The following is a 15,722-nucleotide window of genomic DNA, read 5'->3' on the forward strand; positions in this document are numbered from 1 at the left end:
GCAGAGTTAACAACAGAGCTCTTCAAAGATTTTAAGGCCTCCACTCCTCAAAAAAAGAAAAAAGAAAATCTTATAAATATTTGATTTATACATTATAATAACCCTTAATAAGCAGACTGGAGGGTCCATTGAAAGAACAATCTGCATACACACTAATTGGCATTGGGTTTCTATATATGGCATGTCACAGAAGTTTTCTACTCTTGCATTTAGTAAATCCATCATACATTTGGATGTTTTCTGAGACTACTTAGTCTATGTGCTTTTATTTCAAAGAAAAAACAATGAGCCTTCCTCCCAAAATTAACATGACAAATGAGAGAGAGATTTAGATATCCTTACTGGGGGATTGTATATGTTGCAAAGGGATAGGAACTTGAAAAAGGTGATATATACAATGGTTTAAATTCCTACCTTTAAAAAAAAAATCGTCCGATTCTGTGTGTGCACTCTATTGGTTCATACCTTGCACATTTGTTGAACAAACACTGTGGACTTCATACTGTGCTAGACAATAGAGATGAAGCACAATAGAGAATAAAGAACATAAATACTAAAATAGATACCACAGGAGACTCCTGTTATAACGAGGGGGAAAGATATTATACAACTAATTACAAAAGTATTTAATTAAAATAGCAGTATGTTTAAAAAGACATAAAACCATGGGGTGACATCATTGGGATCCTGATCCAGTCTTCCTTAAAGGAATAATATTTGAGATAACTTATGAAAAGCAAGTATACATGAACTAGGGGGCTGGAGAGGGGTGTTTTCTTGGTAGAGTTGTGGAATATAAATGGCTTGAAGAGAGCAAGTAAAGGACTTCCTCTACATTTTATGCCCAAGAAAATATGGAGAAGTAGAATGCCTAGCTAATGGGACATAAAAGGAGGACAAACTGCAGAAGACAGTGAGAAAGACATAGGAAAGAGAGTCAGTACTTCATCTTACTGTCTTTTTTTTTTATTTTTTTCTGCATTCTTTTTTTTATTTTTTTCATTTTTTTTATTTTATATTTTATTGATTTTTATACAAAGAGGAAGGGAGAGAGAGAGCTAGAAACATCGATGAGAGAGAATCATCGATCAGCTGCCTCTTGCACACCCCCCACTGGGGATGTGCCCGCAAGCAAGGTACATGCCCCTGACCGGAATCGAACCCAGGGCCCTTCAGTACCCAAGCCGACGCTCTATCCATTGAGCTAAACCGGTCCCAGCATCATCTTACTGTCTTTATTAGCATTTCATTCTCCAGTAGACAAGTGCAATACCGCTTTCTAAGAGCGTGCCACCCCGGAAGGTGCACCTCTCTCTGCTCTACTCCACATCTGAAAAAGTGCAATAGCCCTGGAGTGTCATCTTGATATTCCAAGGTTGTGGGTTTGATCTCTGATCAAGGCACATACAGGAAGTAACAGTAAGTGCATAAATAGGTGGAACCACAAATCTCTCTCACAAATCCTCTCTCTCTCTCTCAAAAAAAAAAAAAAAGATTAAGTGCAATAATATTAAAAAAAAATCTCAACATCAAGAGTCATATCATTCACAGAATTCCTCCCCACATACACACTTTCATCAAATTCTATTACTAATATCACATTACCCTCTGCTTGAAGCTTGGGATCTTCACCACTCCTGGCACCTGAAGCTGGTTTAGCTGGCTGATTGTTTGGGGGCCGGGGGTATGATAACTGTGCACATGACAGACAGCTGAGCACATGGGTAACTTTGTACCTCTGTTTCAGAAAACAGGGCTGTCTGATCTTACCTATTGCCTATCACAAGAGAGTTGCAATCACATTGTGTAATTACCTATTTCCAGCTATGGAAATGTTCTATTACCATTTTTATTCTGTAATTTAGTAAGAAAAAGAACCTCAGGCAAGTACTTTGAATGTCATTCAACCTCTCTTGGTACAGATCCTTGCATATTTTATAAGAAATAGTGTTGTGGCCTTGTTTGCCTTAGTTTGCTCCAGAGCAGCGATACAAATTTATTAATACCATCTGTTTTCTTAAAAAGTAAAAATTGCCATAAAGCAGGAACCAAGAGATTCAGCCTCATATGGAAATTTTGCCAAGATCTGCCAAAGCAACTTCTCTTTATTTATTACTTTTATTTCACTATTAGAACGTATTTACAATGGATTACTTAGAGTCTTTATTTCCATTATGTAATAATATCTTCTTTTTCAAGCATTTAGATGCATTTGTATTATAAAAGCCAAAGCAAAATCATAACTTGCTCCTAGATGTAGAAAAATTGGGGGGGGGGGGATTTATTAGTTTAATCCTTGTTAGCACAACACAGTCTCTCCTCTATTATTTCATTTGTTCTTTTATTAAAATCTTCAATAATCAGCACAACCTACAATTTGAAAGCAACCATTTTAGGTATGTATCTATTGCCTCATAAATAATTTAAAACAGTAAGGTTAAATGTGTCAATTCAGAGAATTACAAAACAGTTAAGTGGCTTTTCTTAAAATTTCTACTATAGAAATCTGTATATAAAGTATGAAAGAATCAGAATTTATATAAAGTATCTTATATAAAGTATGAAAGCATCTTATATAAAGTATGAAAGAATCAGAATTTCAGAAATATATGGTTTAAGTTAGGATAAATATATACCATCAGCTCATGTTCCTTATCTAAAGAGTAAAAGAAAGAAATGAATATGAACAAATATTTCAGCACCACGATCTATAAGGAGCTAAAATAAAAATTTCCATCAGATGGGTCCTATTCTTGACAATCTTACATTTTTGGACTATGAAAAAATAAATAATTTATTATATTTTAGAATGATACTTAAATATTCTACAGTTTAAATATGTTAAATTAAATAGAACATGTAAGAATACTTTGATGTAACAAAATGAATTGGTCTGAGAACCTCTGGCATAGAGAATGGGCTGCATAAATGAATTAGTCAGTCATCTTGATTTAGCAAAAAAGAGAATTTATAACAAGTTCATAGCTTCAGGGACTTGGTTCAAAGGCTTAAATAATGCCAGTTTGAATAGTTTTAGGCTTTTTGTGGTGAATTCTGGGATCTTCAGACTCATGTCAGCATAAACCCAAGTCCCAATCCTAAGTTTAGTGGCCTTCCAGGTACTGACTGGAAACCCTGGGTTCCAGTCACACTCCTGAGTGTCCCTCTCCCAGCCACCAGGTCTGTATTAATGCTCAGTCCTGCGGACACCACAGCGTGGCCTGTTGGAAGGTGAAGGGATTGCAGGGACAGGCTTTGAGCCCCGGCTGGAACTCCAGGCCAGCCCTCAGTATCCTTTGATCTATACTTTTACTGTTCAAACACATGGCATGTGGACCTCTGTTTGGATTCTTACTCCAAGTCCTTCAAATGTTAGGGGCAGGCTTGGGTTAGGCAACATTTGAAATTTTTTTAAAAAAAAATTTTAATTTTTTTATTTTTATCGGAGAGCAGGAAAAGGTCATTTTAAGCTGAAGCAGGAGAGGGACAAGATAAAATTTAGAACTTTAAAAACATCTTTACTATGGTATAACTGACATAAGTTAGTTGCTTGTTTTTAATGCATACACTTGATAAATTTTGGCACACCAATGAAAGAAACCATTATCACAATTGAGAAAATGAAAAGAAAAAATTTTTTTTTGAAGAACACATATTCAACAAATTACTTTTGTCAAAAAAAAATATATATAAAGGAATCTGAAAATTCAGTAAGGAGACAAATAACCCAATTAAATATAAACAAAATATCTGAGCAGTCATGTCACCAAAGAAGATGTACACTCATCAGAGAAGCACACTACAAGCTGCTCAGCACCAGTAGCCACCAGGAAAACGCCAGTTTGTATTTTCCAAGGTCCCTAGGCCTCTGTGCCCTGGAAGGACTGGGGATAGGAGTGGCTGCAGACCGAACAGCTCAGAGGCTATTGCCATAGGACTAGCAAAGGAGTGTGGTCGCTTGAATAGAGATGGCGGTTGTGGAGATAGGGGGAGAACTACAATAAATTAGGGAAATAGGAAGCAAAATGGATAGGCCTTGACATTTACTTTGGTTTCAGAGGGTAAAGTGTTAGAAATGATTTCAAGTTTTCTGGTTTATGCAGTTGGGTGGATGACGATGCCATTCACAAACATGGGGAAGCCGGGAGGAAGACCAGGTGTGGTGGAAGAAAGAGCTTATGTTACACTAGAGGCCTGGTGCATGGAAATTCATGCCCTGGGGGGAGGGTCCCTCAGCCTGGCCTGCCCCCTCTCACAGTCCGGGAGCCCTCAGGGGCAGGAGGTGACTCAGTGAACAGGGGAAGGTGATGCCCCATCACGCCTCGGCAGCATAAGCCTAGGCCGGCCCTGGTTACCTGAGCTCAGGTGGCCCTGGACAACTGTTCAGCTGTCATTGGAGACTTGCCTGTGCCTCAGGTTGACCCTGGATGGCTGGGGGGCTGAGGGTACTGGGTGCCTCCATCTTGTGGTTGTGGGTGCTGCCATCTTTGAGGGCATGGCAGTCAATTACCATATTCCCTCCTTATTGGCTGTCGTTGCCACCATCTTTGTGATGGCATGAGGGTCAATTAGCATATTCCCTCTTTATTAGGATGAGCACCTTTGTTGTCCCTTTGAGGCACCAAAGTAGAATCCTGGAGCTGGCCATTGGGGTAAGATGTGTTCTGGGCCTTGTATTTGGTGTGGACAGAGTTTAAATGGGAGGAAAGGGAGGAGCAGGGATTGCCAAATCTGATTCCCCTGTCCTGAAAAGCGGGAGGGAGCCTGCTGTTTATCGAGGGTCGACACTAGTAAAGCAGGAAGAACTTCTGGTGAAGAGGAGGCTCCAAGCACTTCTTGAAATACTCTGCCTGGAATCCTTGAGGCATTTTGCCAATCTTGGGGTACCCTGAGCCAGGACAAAGTGAGGCCATAGCTCTCTGGAGTCTCCCTGCTCGTCCACTTCCTACCCTCCCTATTGCTGACTCCCAGTTTAGATGTAGATTGCATGCATGTAATTGTAGTCTCAGAGAAATAAAAAGTCCTGTAGTGCAGGCTACTTAAAAATCTTACTGAATGGTCTTCGGTCCAGTTTTTCCATGTGGATTACATAATCTGTTGAAAGAAGGAAAACACACACACACATACACACATTACTTATTTTTTTATACCTCATTAGTGAATCCACACCATACTGTTCCGCCTCTGTCTGGTTCTCACATTCTTAGAAAGAACAAGGGGATCTTTAAATTCATTCAGTTTGGGTTGGGGAGAGGCCAAAACCAGTTAGTGTCCCCCTGCCCCTCAGAATGGCCTTCTAGCCGCACAATCTAGGAAGGCATTCACAACCTCCCCCTCTCCTTCTCCTGGCTGGGCACAGTCTAGCTGCTATTCTGCTCTTCCTGCAAATATTGGAGAAAGTAAAAGGCACCATTCAGCCTCCTTTGTCTGCCAAGTCTGGCATCTCAGCGGTTTTCTCCGAGGGGCCCTCCTTTTTGGGACCCGCTTTGCCATTAACGGAAACCAATCTGAATGTCCCATTGTGCATCCTTTTTCTTCCCTCGCAGTCTGAAGGTGCCGTTGCCAAGTTCCCGAGCTGAACCTGAAAGACCCTCTCTCATTCCCCCAGTGCCCTGCTTCCAGCCCCATTGAGTCCCCGCGGAGCTTTCTCAGGCAGGAGGGCAGCAGTGTGAGGCCTGGGAGGACCTCGACCTACTCCGCTAACCCAGTGGCCTGAGCCAATGGCAGAGAGGATTGGGGCCTCACTGAGCCTCCCCCCTCCTCTCCCCCCCCCTCCCCCTACACCAGCCTCCTGGGAAGGACACTGGAGGGGTGCATTTGCAATGTAAGTCCTTGGCTTTCTGCCCGCCTCTTTTCCAAATAAGAAGGCAGGAGCTGCTACGAGTTGCAAGGAGGGTCTTCTGAATTGCAGTGGCCCCGGGACTCACAAATCCTCACTCGGGTCTCCTCCATCTGTTTGCAGAGCTAACGGGAAAGGGCAAGGATGGTGGAGGCTTTCTGTGCTACCTGGAAGCTGACGGACAGCCAGAACTTTGACGAGTACATGAAGGCTCTAGGTGGGTACAGATATGTTCTCCTCTTAACCTACAGCTTCAGGCATTTGCATATTTTTTTTTTCACCCATTAGATTGGCAAGTGACAAAGGCAGATCACATTGCAATGAAATATCCATTCTCTAAGGCTGTGCATTTCCCAGGGAATGAATGGGTTTTTCATGTGGAGGTTGCCTGCTCTCTCACCCAGGGCCACGTCTCGGTGGCTCTGATGGCCTGCAGATTGTGTTGTCTCCAGCAGCCACTTCTCTGCGCATCTTTAGATTATGATAATGTGGTAATTGTGTTGTGTGATGAATGGGCTAACCCTAAACATGCCCCAAGGAAACCTGTCCTTTAGGACCTGGGTTCCACACTAGGAGGGAGGTTTTCTGCTCTGGGAAAGCTGCTGCGGTCTGCATGGCTTGCCTTTGCTATTTCAGGTGTGGGGTTTGCTACTCGGCAGGTGGGGAATGTGACAAAGCCAACCGTGATCATCAGTCAGGAGGGAGGCAAGGTGGTGATCCGGACCCAAAGCACGTTCAAGAACACGGAGATCAGTTTCCAGCTGGGGGAAGAGTTTGAGGAAACCACTGCAGATGACAGAAACTGTAAGGTAAGAAGCCACTTGTCAAGGTGTGTGTGTGTGTGTGGGGGGAGATAAAAAAAAATCCTCTCGGCAGCTATAAAGCAGAAGCAGTAAACAAGAGGATAAAAGAGATTCCTGTTTACTTGTTTTTAGATGTTGGGAAGTGAAGAATGACCTCAGTATTTCCGTTCACAGAGAAGGATAGCAGGGTTGATTTTGTATTCTTACATGCATAGGTTATGTTCTGGAAAATGGGTACTTGCTAAAGCTCAGACCTTGAATTAATTTTTTTTTACCGTGTGTTTTCACATTGTATAGTAAATCTGTTTTCCAAAAGGTATTTAATAGCATTTGTTTGAAGGAATGATTGAGTTTTGTTTACTCTCTCTGATTGCTTCAGATTGAATAAACAGCTTACCTCATCCCAAGGCTTTGCTTAAAGGAGGGCGACTAGTCCGAAAGCACCTGCGCAGAATTTTTGTTTCTAACATGTGGAGTTTTTTGCATCTAGGTGTACACATTTCAATCCCATGATGAAATATTAGAGTGTGCATAGTAATGACTCCAGAAACAACACAAGATGTGGTACTAATTTAATAATTACTTGGACACAATTTATTCAATGCTACAACTCTTTCACAAATCACTTCCTTTGACTTTTATATCAGAAACTGGATCTGTAACGGTTTCTTTGTTCTGCTCTTTGTGATTGCTCTCAGTCTGTTGTTAGCCTGGATGGAGACAAGCTCGTTCATGTACAGAAATGGGATGGCAAAGAAACAAATTTTGTAAGAGAAATTAAGGATGGCAAAATGGTTATGGTGAGTAATGTCAGTTCTTCCTGGTGTTTTCCCCTCCCCCTTTTCTTGTCTCCTTTCCACTTCCTCCCTCCGCTCTGTCTCTCTCCTCCTCCCCTTCCTTTCCTTCACTCCCTTCCCCCTTCTCTCTCCCCTCCCTCCTTTCTTCTTTAATAACATTATGTTATTAGCAAGGTTCTTTAAGCAGTAATAAAGCAGAAGCAATAAACACATCCTAGCTAATTGTTTCCTTAGCTCTGTTTCTTTCATGATAGAAAAAGAAAAAATATGTCTGTGAAAAGAATTTTTGTAGGATTACTATGAATGCCTAATCCTCAAATAAAATCTCTATATAAAACCGACAATCATAAAAATATATAAAGACAGTTGATATTCCTATAAGAATATCAACCTAACTGAATCTCAAAAAATTACTCTATAATTTCTGAAATAAATAACAGATATTTAAAAACTTTAAATTTTAGTTTGTAAAAGTTATATGAGTTCAGTGCAGATAACTTTAGAATATAACACAAAAGCCTAACAAAAATGTAAAAATCCTTTTTAATTTCCCCTCAGAGAGAACCATTTTGGTGTTACTTCCAGTCTTTTAAAGGTACCGTTTACAAGTACCTATTCAAAACTGGTAGTCATGTAAAAAATTATAAAATCGTTAATGAATAATTAATGATGTAAAACATCATAAACTGGGAAAAATGTTATGCCTTAATCTAGCATCCCAGACACCTGTGTGTGCGTGTGTGCGTGTGCATGCACGTGTGTGAACCAAGTATGGTATTTTGATCACATTGGAACAATCAATGTGTCGTTTTGCTTTTTTTTCTTTGGAGGGATGGGTTTGCTTTACATATTTTTGGTTTTATTATTTCAGACAAGTGACTTGTTTTTACTCTCTTTCCTGACTGCAATGATTGCTGTTTTAGATTGAGATACAGGGTTTATATACTCACACTTCTTTTCATAGGTGGCAGTGGGGAGCAGAGGACAGTTTTTCTTTCATGCTAACACATATTTGCCCACATTCTTTCTGCAGAAGTGGGATGGCAAAGAAACAAATTTTGCCACCAAAGAAAGGATTCATTTCTGAAAAATTCAACCTTAATTTTCCTTTCTGCTTTTATCTCCATTTCTTCCTAATACAGAAAAGTGGATAGCTTAGCTTTGGTCGTCTGACTGTGATCAAGCAAGATCAAGTTCCAAAAATGTGATTAAGAACAATGGATAATAAATAAGGGCATATTTTAAAAATCACACCAATACATGAAAATAATGAACACTTAAAACCCTAAAATTTGTAAAGAGGTTTTATAGCAATTCTTCAAGTTGGATTTGACATAGGAGCCAATATTCCACGTGTGATCCACTTAATCACCAAGGTTCACGCAGGCTAAAGCGTGACAGCCAATCAAAGAGAATGTTTGCACATTTACCTTTTTCTGCTGATTTTGTAACAAATACTATTTGGAACAAATACTATTAGAATGATTTTGATTTTCTAAAAACGTTTCAAAAGTTATCTGGGTCATGAATTGAAAACTATTAGGAAAACCTACTATAGCGCTGGTTGGTTTGGCTCAGTGGATAAAGCTTCGGACTGTGGACTGAAGGGTCCCAGATTCAATTCCAGTCAAGACATATGTCTGGTTTGTGGGCTCCATCCCCAATAAGGGGCGTGCAGGAGGCAGTTGGGCAAGATTCTCTCTCATCATTGATATTTCTATTTCTTTCTCTCTCTTCCTTCTTTTCTGAAATCAATAATATATATATATATATATATATATATAATATATATTATATATATAAAACCTCAAAAAATAAAATAATCAATAAAAACATATTAAAGAAAAAGAAAACCTACTATAAATACTATAAATTCCATTCACTTTCAAAGCAGGTAGCAAATTTGTTTCAATTACTCTGATAATTCAAGGCAAAAGAAATTCTTTTGACCTGAATCTAGAGAGTTAATCTTAGTTTTTGTTTCATTTTTCTTTTAGAGACATGAACTATATGTACATATTATTTACTCATTAAACATAAGAGTTTGATTTCATTTTAGGAAAGAAAAACTTATGTAGCACTTACTGTTTGTAAATGCCAATATTCTTTTGCATGATATTTAAATCACATACATAATAATCTTTTTTTAAAAGTATGTTTTTATTGATTTTAGAGAGAGAGGAAGGGAGAGGAAGAGAAAGATACAAACGTCAATGAGAGAGACACATCAACATCCCCCAGCTGCCTCCTGCATGCCCCCTGCTGGGGACCGAGCCTGACAGGAGGGCATGTGCCCTGACCAGAATGGAACCAGCAACCATGGGTCGACACTCAACCAGTGAGCCACACCGGCCAGGCTATAAGATAATCTTTAAAAATTTCAGCTACTGAAATTCCTGTAAAATGTTCTGGCTATCTTTTGATCTTTCAGACTCTCACTTTTGGTGATGTGGTTGCTGTTCGCCACTATGAGAAGGCATAGACGGATTCCTGGTTTGGGCCTAGAGGAACTCCACAATTTTTTTGTTACTCAAGTCTCAGTGCTATCCTGCTATTACAGCACGGCTCATCACGTATTAGAAGGTTATCCCTGGTGTGGAGATAGAAAATGGTGGTTTAAAAACTTCTTTAAAAATGTGTTACTTCAAGCAACTAGCCCAACTCTATCTGCAAATCTATCATGTGTAATAGTTCGCATCAAGATTTTAAGCCACGTTTTAAAAATAAAGAGGTGACTATGGTTTGATATTTCTAGTGGAATGTAAATAAAATTGGAATAAAAATCTAATACCCAAGAAAGATTTTGTTGTTTTTAATATCACTAATCTGTCTGGGAATTGTATATTAGAGTTTTAAGTGAAAGAGTCTATGGCATAAAGTAAGGCTGGAAAAGTTAGCACTGTTGTTTAAAATACCAATTAAAAAAAAAAAAAAGCCTACGGATATGTGGACATGCCACTGTTGAGGTTGAGACTTCCACAGAGAATTTGAGACTTCCATTCATTTGGCCAGGATGCAAAGAATTGTTATGGTGGGTGGGATTCACAAATAACTTCTTGCTATTAGAAACAGGCAGGTTGAAGAAGCAAAATGATGTACATGGAAATGTCTTAGTGAAAGGTAAATATGATAAAATATTTAATCACATTGTCATATAATTCAAATATTTTATTGAAAAGTAAATAGGAAAAGGAAGTGAATTTCATGCTGGATTATAAAGATGTGTCTCCAGACACGTACAGTGAGCAGCACAAAGTCAGTGAGAATGCTAACATGCAATGTGCAGGCCAAGTATAAAGGCATTGCATTGCTCTGTGTGGGAGTTGTTGGAACTGAGTTGGCCAAAAGAAAGAAAGTAAATATTTATCTGTTTGTAACTGGCCAGGGTTTACATTCTAAAGTACAAACAGATGCTACATTTTATCATTTATAAAATTCTTTTTATACATTTCCGCAAAGCCATGATGTGAAGCAGGTAAGACAGATAGTATTTTTACTCTTCCAATGAGGTCATTGAAGATAAAATTTCAAGCATTTCTTAGGTTTCAAATACATTTCTAGTACATGTCCAAGTTTTCATGACTAATAAATAATATCAAGAACTGAACACTTTGAAAATTTCCCCTTTATTTCCTCTCAAAAATTAATATTTCAGCTAACTTTTTTTTTTCTGAAACAAAAATGCAAGATTTTATATTTTGGATTCATCCTTAGGAAATCTTTTCTCTTGTAGCCTTTGGGGGTAAGGGCTGAAGAAAGGGTAAATTTTTTGCAGGATAAATATGCAATATTAATTTTTAATCAACCCAGTGATTTCAATAAGTTTCTGTAAGTTAATTCAAGGTCTAATAAATTAATTTACAGATAAATTAAGTATGAGGAAACTTCCTTTAACTTATACAATTTACCATAATGATATTATATTATTACCTGATTATTGTATTACTTGAATTGCCATAATGATGAGTAGAAAACTCTAATATGCAGCCGAAGCCGGTTTGGCTCAGTGATAGAGCGTCGGTCTGCGGACTGAAGGGTCCCAGGTTCAATTCCAGTCAAGGGCATGTACATTGGTTGCGGGCACATCCTCGGTAGGGGGTGTGCAAGAGGCACTGCAGTTGATGTTTCTCTCTCATCGACGTTTCTAGCTCGCTCTCTCTCTCCCTTCCACTCTGTAAAAAAATCAATAAAATATATTTAAAAAAAAAAAAGAAAACTCTAATATGCAGTTATAGGATTTAACATTTGAAAGTACAGTCAATACTGAATGGCAAGATAAGATGGTCTGGGTAAGATTACCATTGCTAAAACTACAGTTTACCTCTATCTATCTATCTATCTATCTCTCTATCTATCTATCTTTTTTTTTTGTCTTTTTTAACACAGGACTTCTTTATTGGTGGTAATCTGTAACACAGGTTTGAGGAGCAGAGGTAGCATGTTTGTGGTGGTGGTGGTGGTGGAGGTCCATGAACCCAAGCATTGAGAGGCTTTTGCTCCAAATAACATCCTTCTGGCATTTATTTCCATAACAACTGTCTCACAGAGTGAGGAATGGAAAGGTTTCTGGATGCAGATCAAGAGTTGCAGTGATGGACCAAATACATTTTGGGGGGAAGATAATTAACATTTTCTTGGTTCCTAAATGTGTGCAAGGTGCTTGCAAATCACTTTTCTTCAAGCTGTATTTTATCTCATATAGTAGTAGTCTGTCAATGTACTAACTTCTCTGGTTTGTCTGTAGGAAAAAACCAAAACCATAGTTAACAGAAAAGAATTAGCAAGCCCAAAGACAAACTTGACCAAGAGGCCCTAGAAAGACATTTTTGAAGCCAAGATCCCAAATATAGAAACTAGGTTAAAGGCTTTCTTATGAAGTCCAACCGTGAACCTTGGCAATGAGCAAGCAGCAGCTTCCTCGAGGTTCCCTCTCACCCAGATATACATTCTTATGACAACACTAGAGGCCCGTTCCACAATAGGCCCCTGGCTTCACTCCCAGATGCCCAGGAGCCAGCAAGACTCCGCCCGGGAGCCGGCATGTCCCCGCTCCCAGGCCTCTCGGAGCTGGCAAGTCCTCACTTCTGTCTGGAGCACCACTCCAGTAGCTCCTTCTGCCAGCACTCCTTTCCCTCATAGCAGGCTTCACACAGCTCTTCGCATGCGTATGTAAATTAACCTCCATCTTTGTTGGGATAATTTGCGTACTCACTGATTGGCTGTGGGTGTAGCGGAGTGATGGTTAATTTGTACGTTCCTCTTTTATTAGGTAAGATACACCAACACCCAGAACATAAGGACCTAGAAATACTCAGGGTTGAGATATCTAACCAGAGATCCTAAGGCACTATGCTTCTTAGAGAGTGAGGATAAAGGAAAGCAAAAGAAAGTAGAGGGAGGAGAAAGAATAATTGCTTCTACCCTTTCATTTCAATATATTGTCCTTTTTCAAGCATTTCTTAGATTTCAAAATGTGTAAACCAGATTTCATGCTTAAGAATTATTTCACAACATGGTCCTGTTCTGGTCTTTTGGCTCCATGGAGGATATGGGGCCTGGAGGGGGTAACTTTGGTTCCAGGTACAAGTGTAGGATAACATTCTCTCCAATGTGCATACATGCTTTGGTTTGGGCATGATTTACAGGTTTGGTCTGTCCTCTGAAAAGCAACAACCCAGCATCTTCTTAGAAACAGGATAGGACCAGTTTGAGCTGGTCCTGTGAGTATACCAGGACCGTTTTGTCCACCATTGGAAAGTACTTTGGTTCTCAAGAGGCCTTTGAATCATCCTAAGGCTGAGGCAGGACTTGAACTGAGCTGGCAGGACATGAAACAGGAAATGGAGGTCTCTTGATTCCACTTCAAAGGCCCTTTCATGAGACGCATTCCCATTTTATTACATAGACTACAAAGCAAGGTTCTCGCTGATGCGAAACAAACACACTTTACAAATCTTCTATCAGGTGAGTTACTCTGGAGGGTATTTTCTTCTCCGAAGGAATTCAGACCCTACAAATGTAAACTATATGCTTCTTTATCTTAAAGGGGTCAGCATCCTCATAAATGGTATTGGAAGGGACACAGAACCCAAGGCAATGTGGGGATCTTGGCTTTTTTTTTCAGACTATTGTGAAAAACAAAACAAATTACAACCGAGTAAATTTGAATATCTAGTTAGCTACATTAAGGGATTCATAAATTGGACAACATCTCACCTCGCTGCCAGAAGGCCTCCAAGGAGTAGTGCAAAATGGAAGGTATTTATGGGAATTAGGGTGGGGCAAGGAAATAGTAACCAAACAAAAGAAGACTATTTGGGCTCAGACAGACATCTTTTCTTTGGAAGAAGAGAATGAAAGTGTTTTTATCATGCAGACTGCTGCTTCTTTCTAGGCGGGATGGAGAGGGCTCAGGTGACTGGTTATTTTACTGGTGCCTGACCAGGAAACTTCATACTGGTTGATTAAGGTGAGACTGGAAGAGACTGAAACAGCAGTGAGTCAGGTATTAAATATAGGTTAGGCATCATAAGCTTTGGCTCAAGTGAGGCTATTTGGGGCCTGTGATTTTCTTTTTAACAGTTTGCTTGTTTTTAACAACTGAGCTAGAAAAATGTCTCAGAACCATACTTTATGCCTTCCAGAGATGCATGAAAATTATAAGTGAAGCTGGTTTATTTTACTCTTCTGAAAGGAGTTTTTAGGAGTAAAATAGGCAGGTTTAGGAAATTTTAGAAATTAAGGGGTCCATGGAAAAAAGCACAGGGCTACAGAACTGCAAAGGGCACATTGCTATAGGAGAAGGGAGCTGGGAGCTGCAGAAGGTACACATTTACAGGATAAAGGGAAGGAAACCCCTAATTCAGAGGGGGAGGCGGGGAGGAAGAAAGCCCAGAGGGAATAAGAAAATGATAAGGGAGAAGAAGAGAAGAACCTCACGTACTTCTGTTACAGAAGACCGGAGAAAAGCCAAGCCACACTTAGAGAAAGGGAGTTACATTTTATTATGCACAGGCCCAGAGAAAAATGTGTCTTTCAAATTTTGCCCCTCCACCCCCAACATGGAGGAAACTTTCATTATTTATACTTTTTCCAGTCCTTTGTCTCCCACATTTGGAATGAGACTTCCGAGCCTTCTGAGAAAGAAGGCCTACCTGCTGGGAAGGGACCATGAGACCATATCTCAAGGCCTGGTCTGGTGCCAGCACTGACAACTCTGGTGCATAGTTTATGGCCTCTTGGAATGGGCGTAGTCTTATTTAAGCAAGCAAGTGTTTACAGAAGCCAAAATAGCAGAATTAATATTTCAAACAGCAGTTTTTATATACAATGGATGTTTTCCTCAAGTGAGGTTTGAGCTCTGAAGTTGCTATAGTGACCAAATCAGAGGGGCTGGTGACCAATCAGAGGGGATGTCAAGGCGCAAAGAACTGCAGTCTTTATAAACCATGGAGAGAAGGGCCTCAGTGGTACCCTTCCCCCTCCCCACGCGGGAGTCTGTGCTTGTTTCTCAGTAAATTTTCACCTTTTACTATACCATGGCTTCATTCTTTGACTCCACCGGACAAGAGACGGGGAACCATCCTGCCCAGAGAACCACACGTTCCAGTCCAATTTTCCTGTTTCGCTTGAAGGAATTTTTTTTATATGCAAAGGTGGGAATTTATTGAAGACCAAGTATAGACTCCCATGTGGGGAGGGGGCAAGAGTCCCTTTAAGGAATTTTTGAAGATACTGTTAAGGAAAAAAATCACAGACCCAAAATGGTGTCACTCATTAAAAAGTCCTACATAATGCCAAACCTTTGTTTAATATATAATAGTGATTATATATTAAACAAAAAAATCAATAAAACATATATATATTTTTAAAATATATTTTATTGATTTTTTTTACAAAGAGGATGAGAGAGGGACAGAGAGCTAGAAACATCTATGAGAGATACATTGATCAGCTGCCTCTTGCACACCCCCTACTGGGGATGTGCCCACAACCCAGGTACATGCCCTTGAACGGAACTGAACCTGGGACCTTTTAGTCAGCAGGCCAAAGCTCTATCCACTGAGCCAAACCGGTTTCAGCAATAAAATATATTTTTAAAATCACACAAACTTTAGAAACAAATGACAACAGCCAACACAATAGCTGGCCAGTGTGAATGAATCGAAATTATACGTATTCTTTTTTTTGTCAGATCAGAAAAAAAAAAAAAAAAAAAAAAAAAAAAAAAATATATATATATATATATATATATATATATATATAGTAATTAGTTTATGTGTG

General features: G+C 39.5%; 1 protein-coding gene and 1 long non-coding RNA gene across 2 annotated transcripts; one reads left to right on the forward strand and one right to left on the reverse strand.

Annotated features, from left to right (window-relative positions):
- Positions 1-4,719: 4,719 nt before the first annotated feature.
- On the reverse strand, positions 4,720-15,643 carry LOC118705468. Its single transcript, XR_004983690.2, has 3 exons — positions 15,561-15,643; positions 13,390-13,393; positions 4,720-4,731 (listed from the first exon to the last, which is right to left on the reverse strand). It is a non-coding gene; the product is annotated as an uncharacterized LOC118705468 (long non-coding RNA).
- Positions 5,898-10,094, forward strand: FABP7 (fatty acid binding protein 7). Its single transcript, XM_036414252.2, has 4 exons — positions 5,898-6,056; positions 6,476-6,648; positions 7,341-7,442; positions 9,871-10,094. The coding sequence occupies exons 1-4, from the start codon at positions 5,984-5,986 to the stop codon at positions 9,919-9,921; spliced, it is 399 nt and encodes a 132-aa protein (XP_036270145.1). The 5' UTR covers positions 5,898-5,983; the 3' UTR covers positions 9,922-10,094.
- Positions 15,644-15,722: the final 79 nt, after the last annotated feature.

This window comes from Pipistrellus kuhlii, unplaced genomic scaffold, assembly GCF_014108245.1.
Source record: "Pipistrellus kuhlii isolate mPipKuh1 unplaced genomic scaffold, mPipKuh1.p scaffold_m20_p_5, whole genome shotgun sequence".
Taxonomy (NCBI): domain Eukaryota; kingdom Metazoa; phylum Chordata; class Mammalia; order Chiroptera; family Vespertilionidae; genus Pipistrellus; species Pipistrellus kuhlii.

Excerpts from the sequence above, each read along its gene's own strand:
- FABP7 (XM_036414252.2), top strand. The coding sequence starts at position 5,984 with ATGGTGGAGGCTTTCTGTGCTACCTGGAAGCTGACGGACAGCCAGAAC. Across the intron at positions 6,649-7,340 it reads CAGATGACAGAAACTGTAAG|TCTGTTGTTAGCCTGGATGG; the intron begins GTAAGAAGCCAC and ends GATTGCTCTCAG. Across the intron at positions 7,443-9,870 it reads AGGATGGCAAAATGGTTATG|ACTCTCACTTTTGGTGATGT; the intron begins GTGAGTAATGTC and ends TTGATCTTTCAG.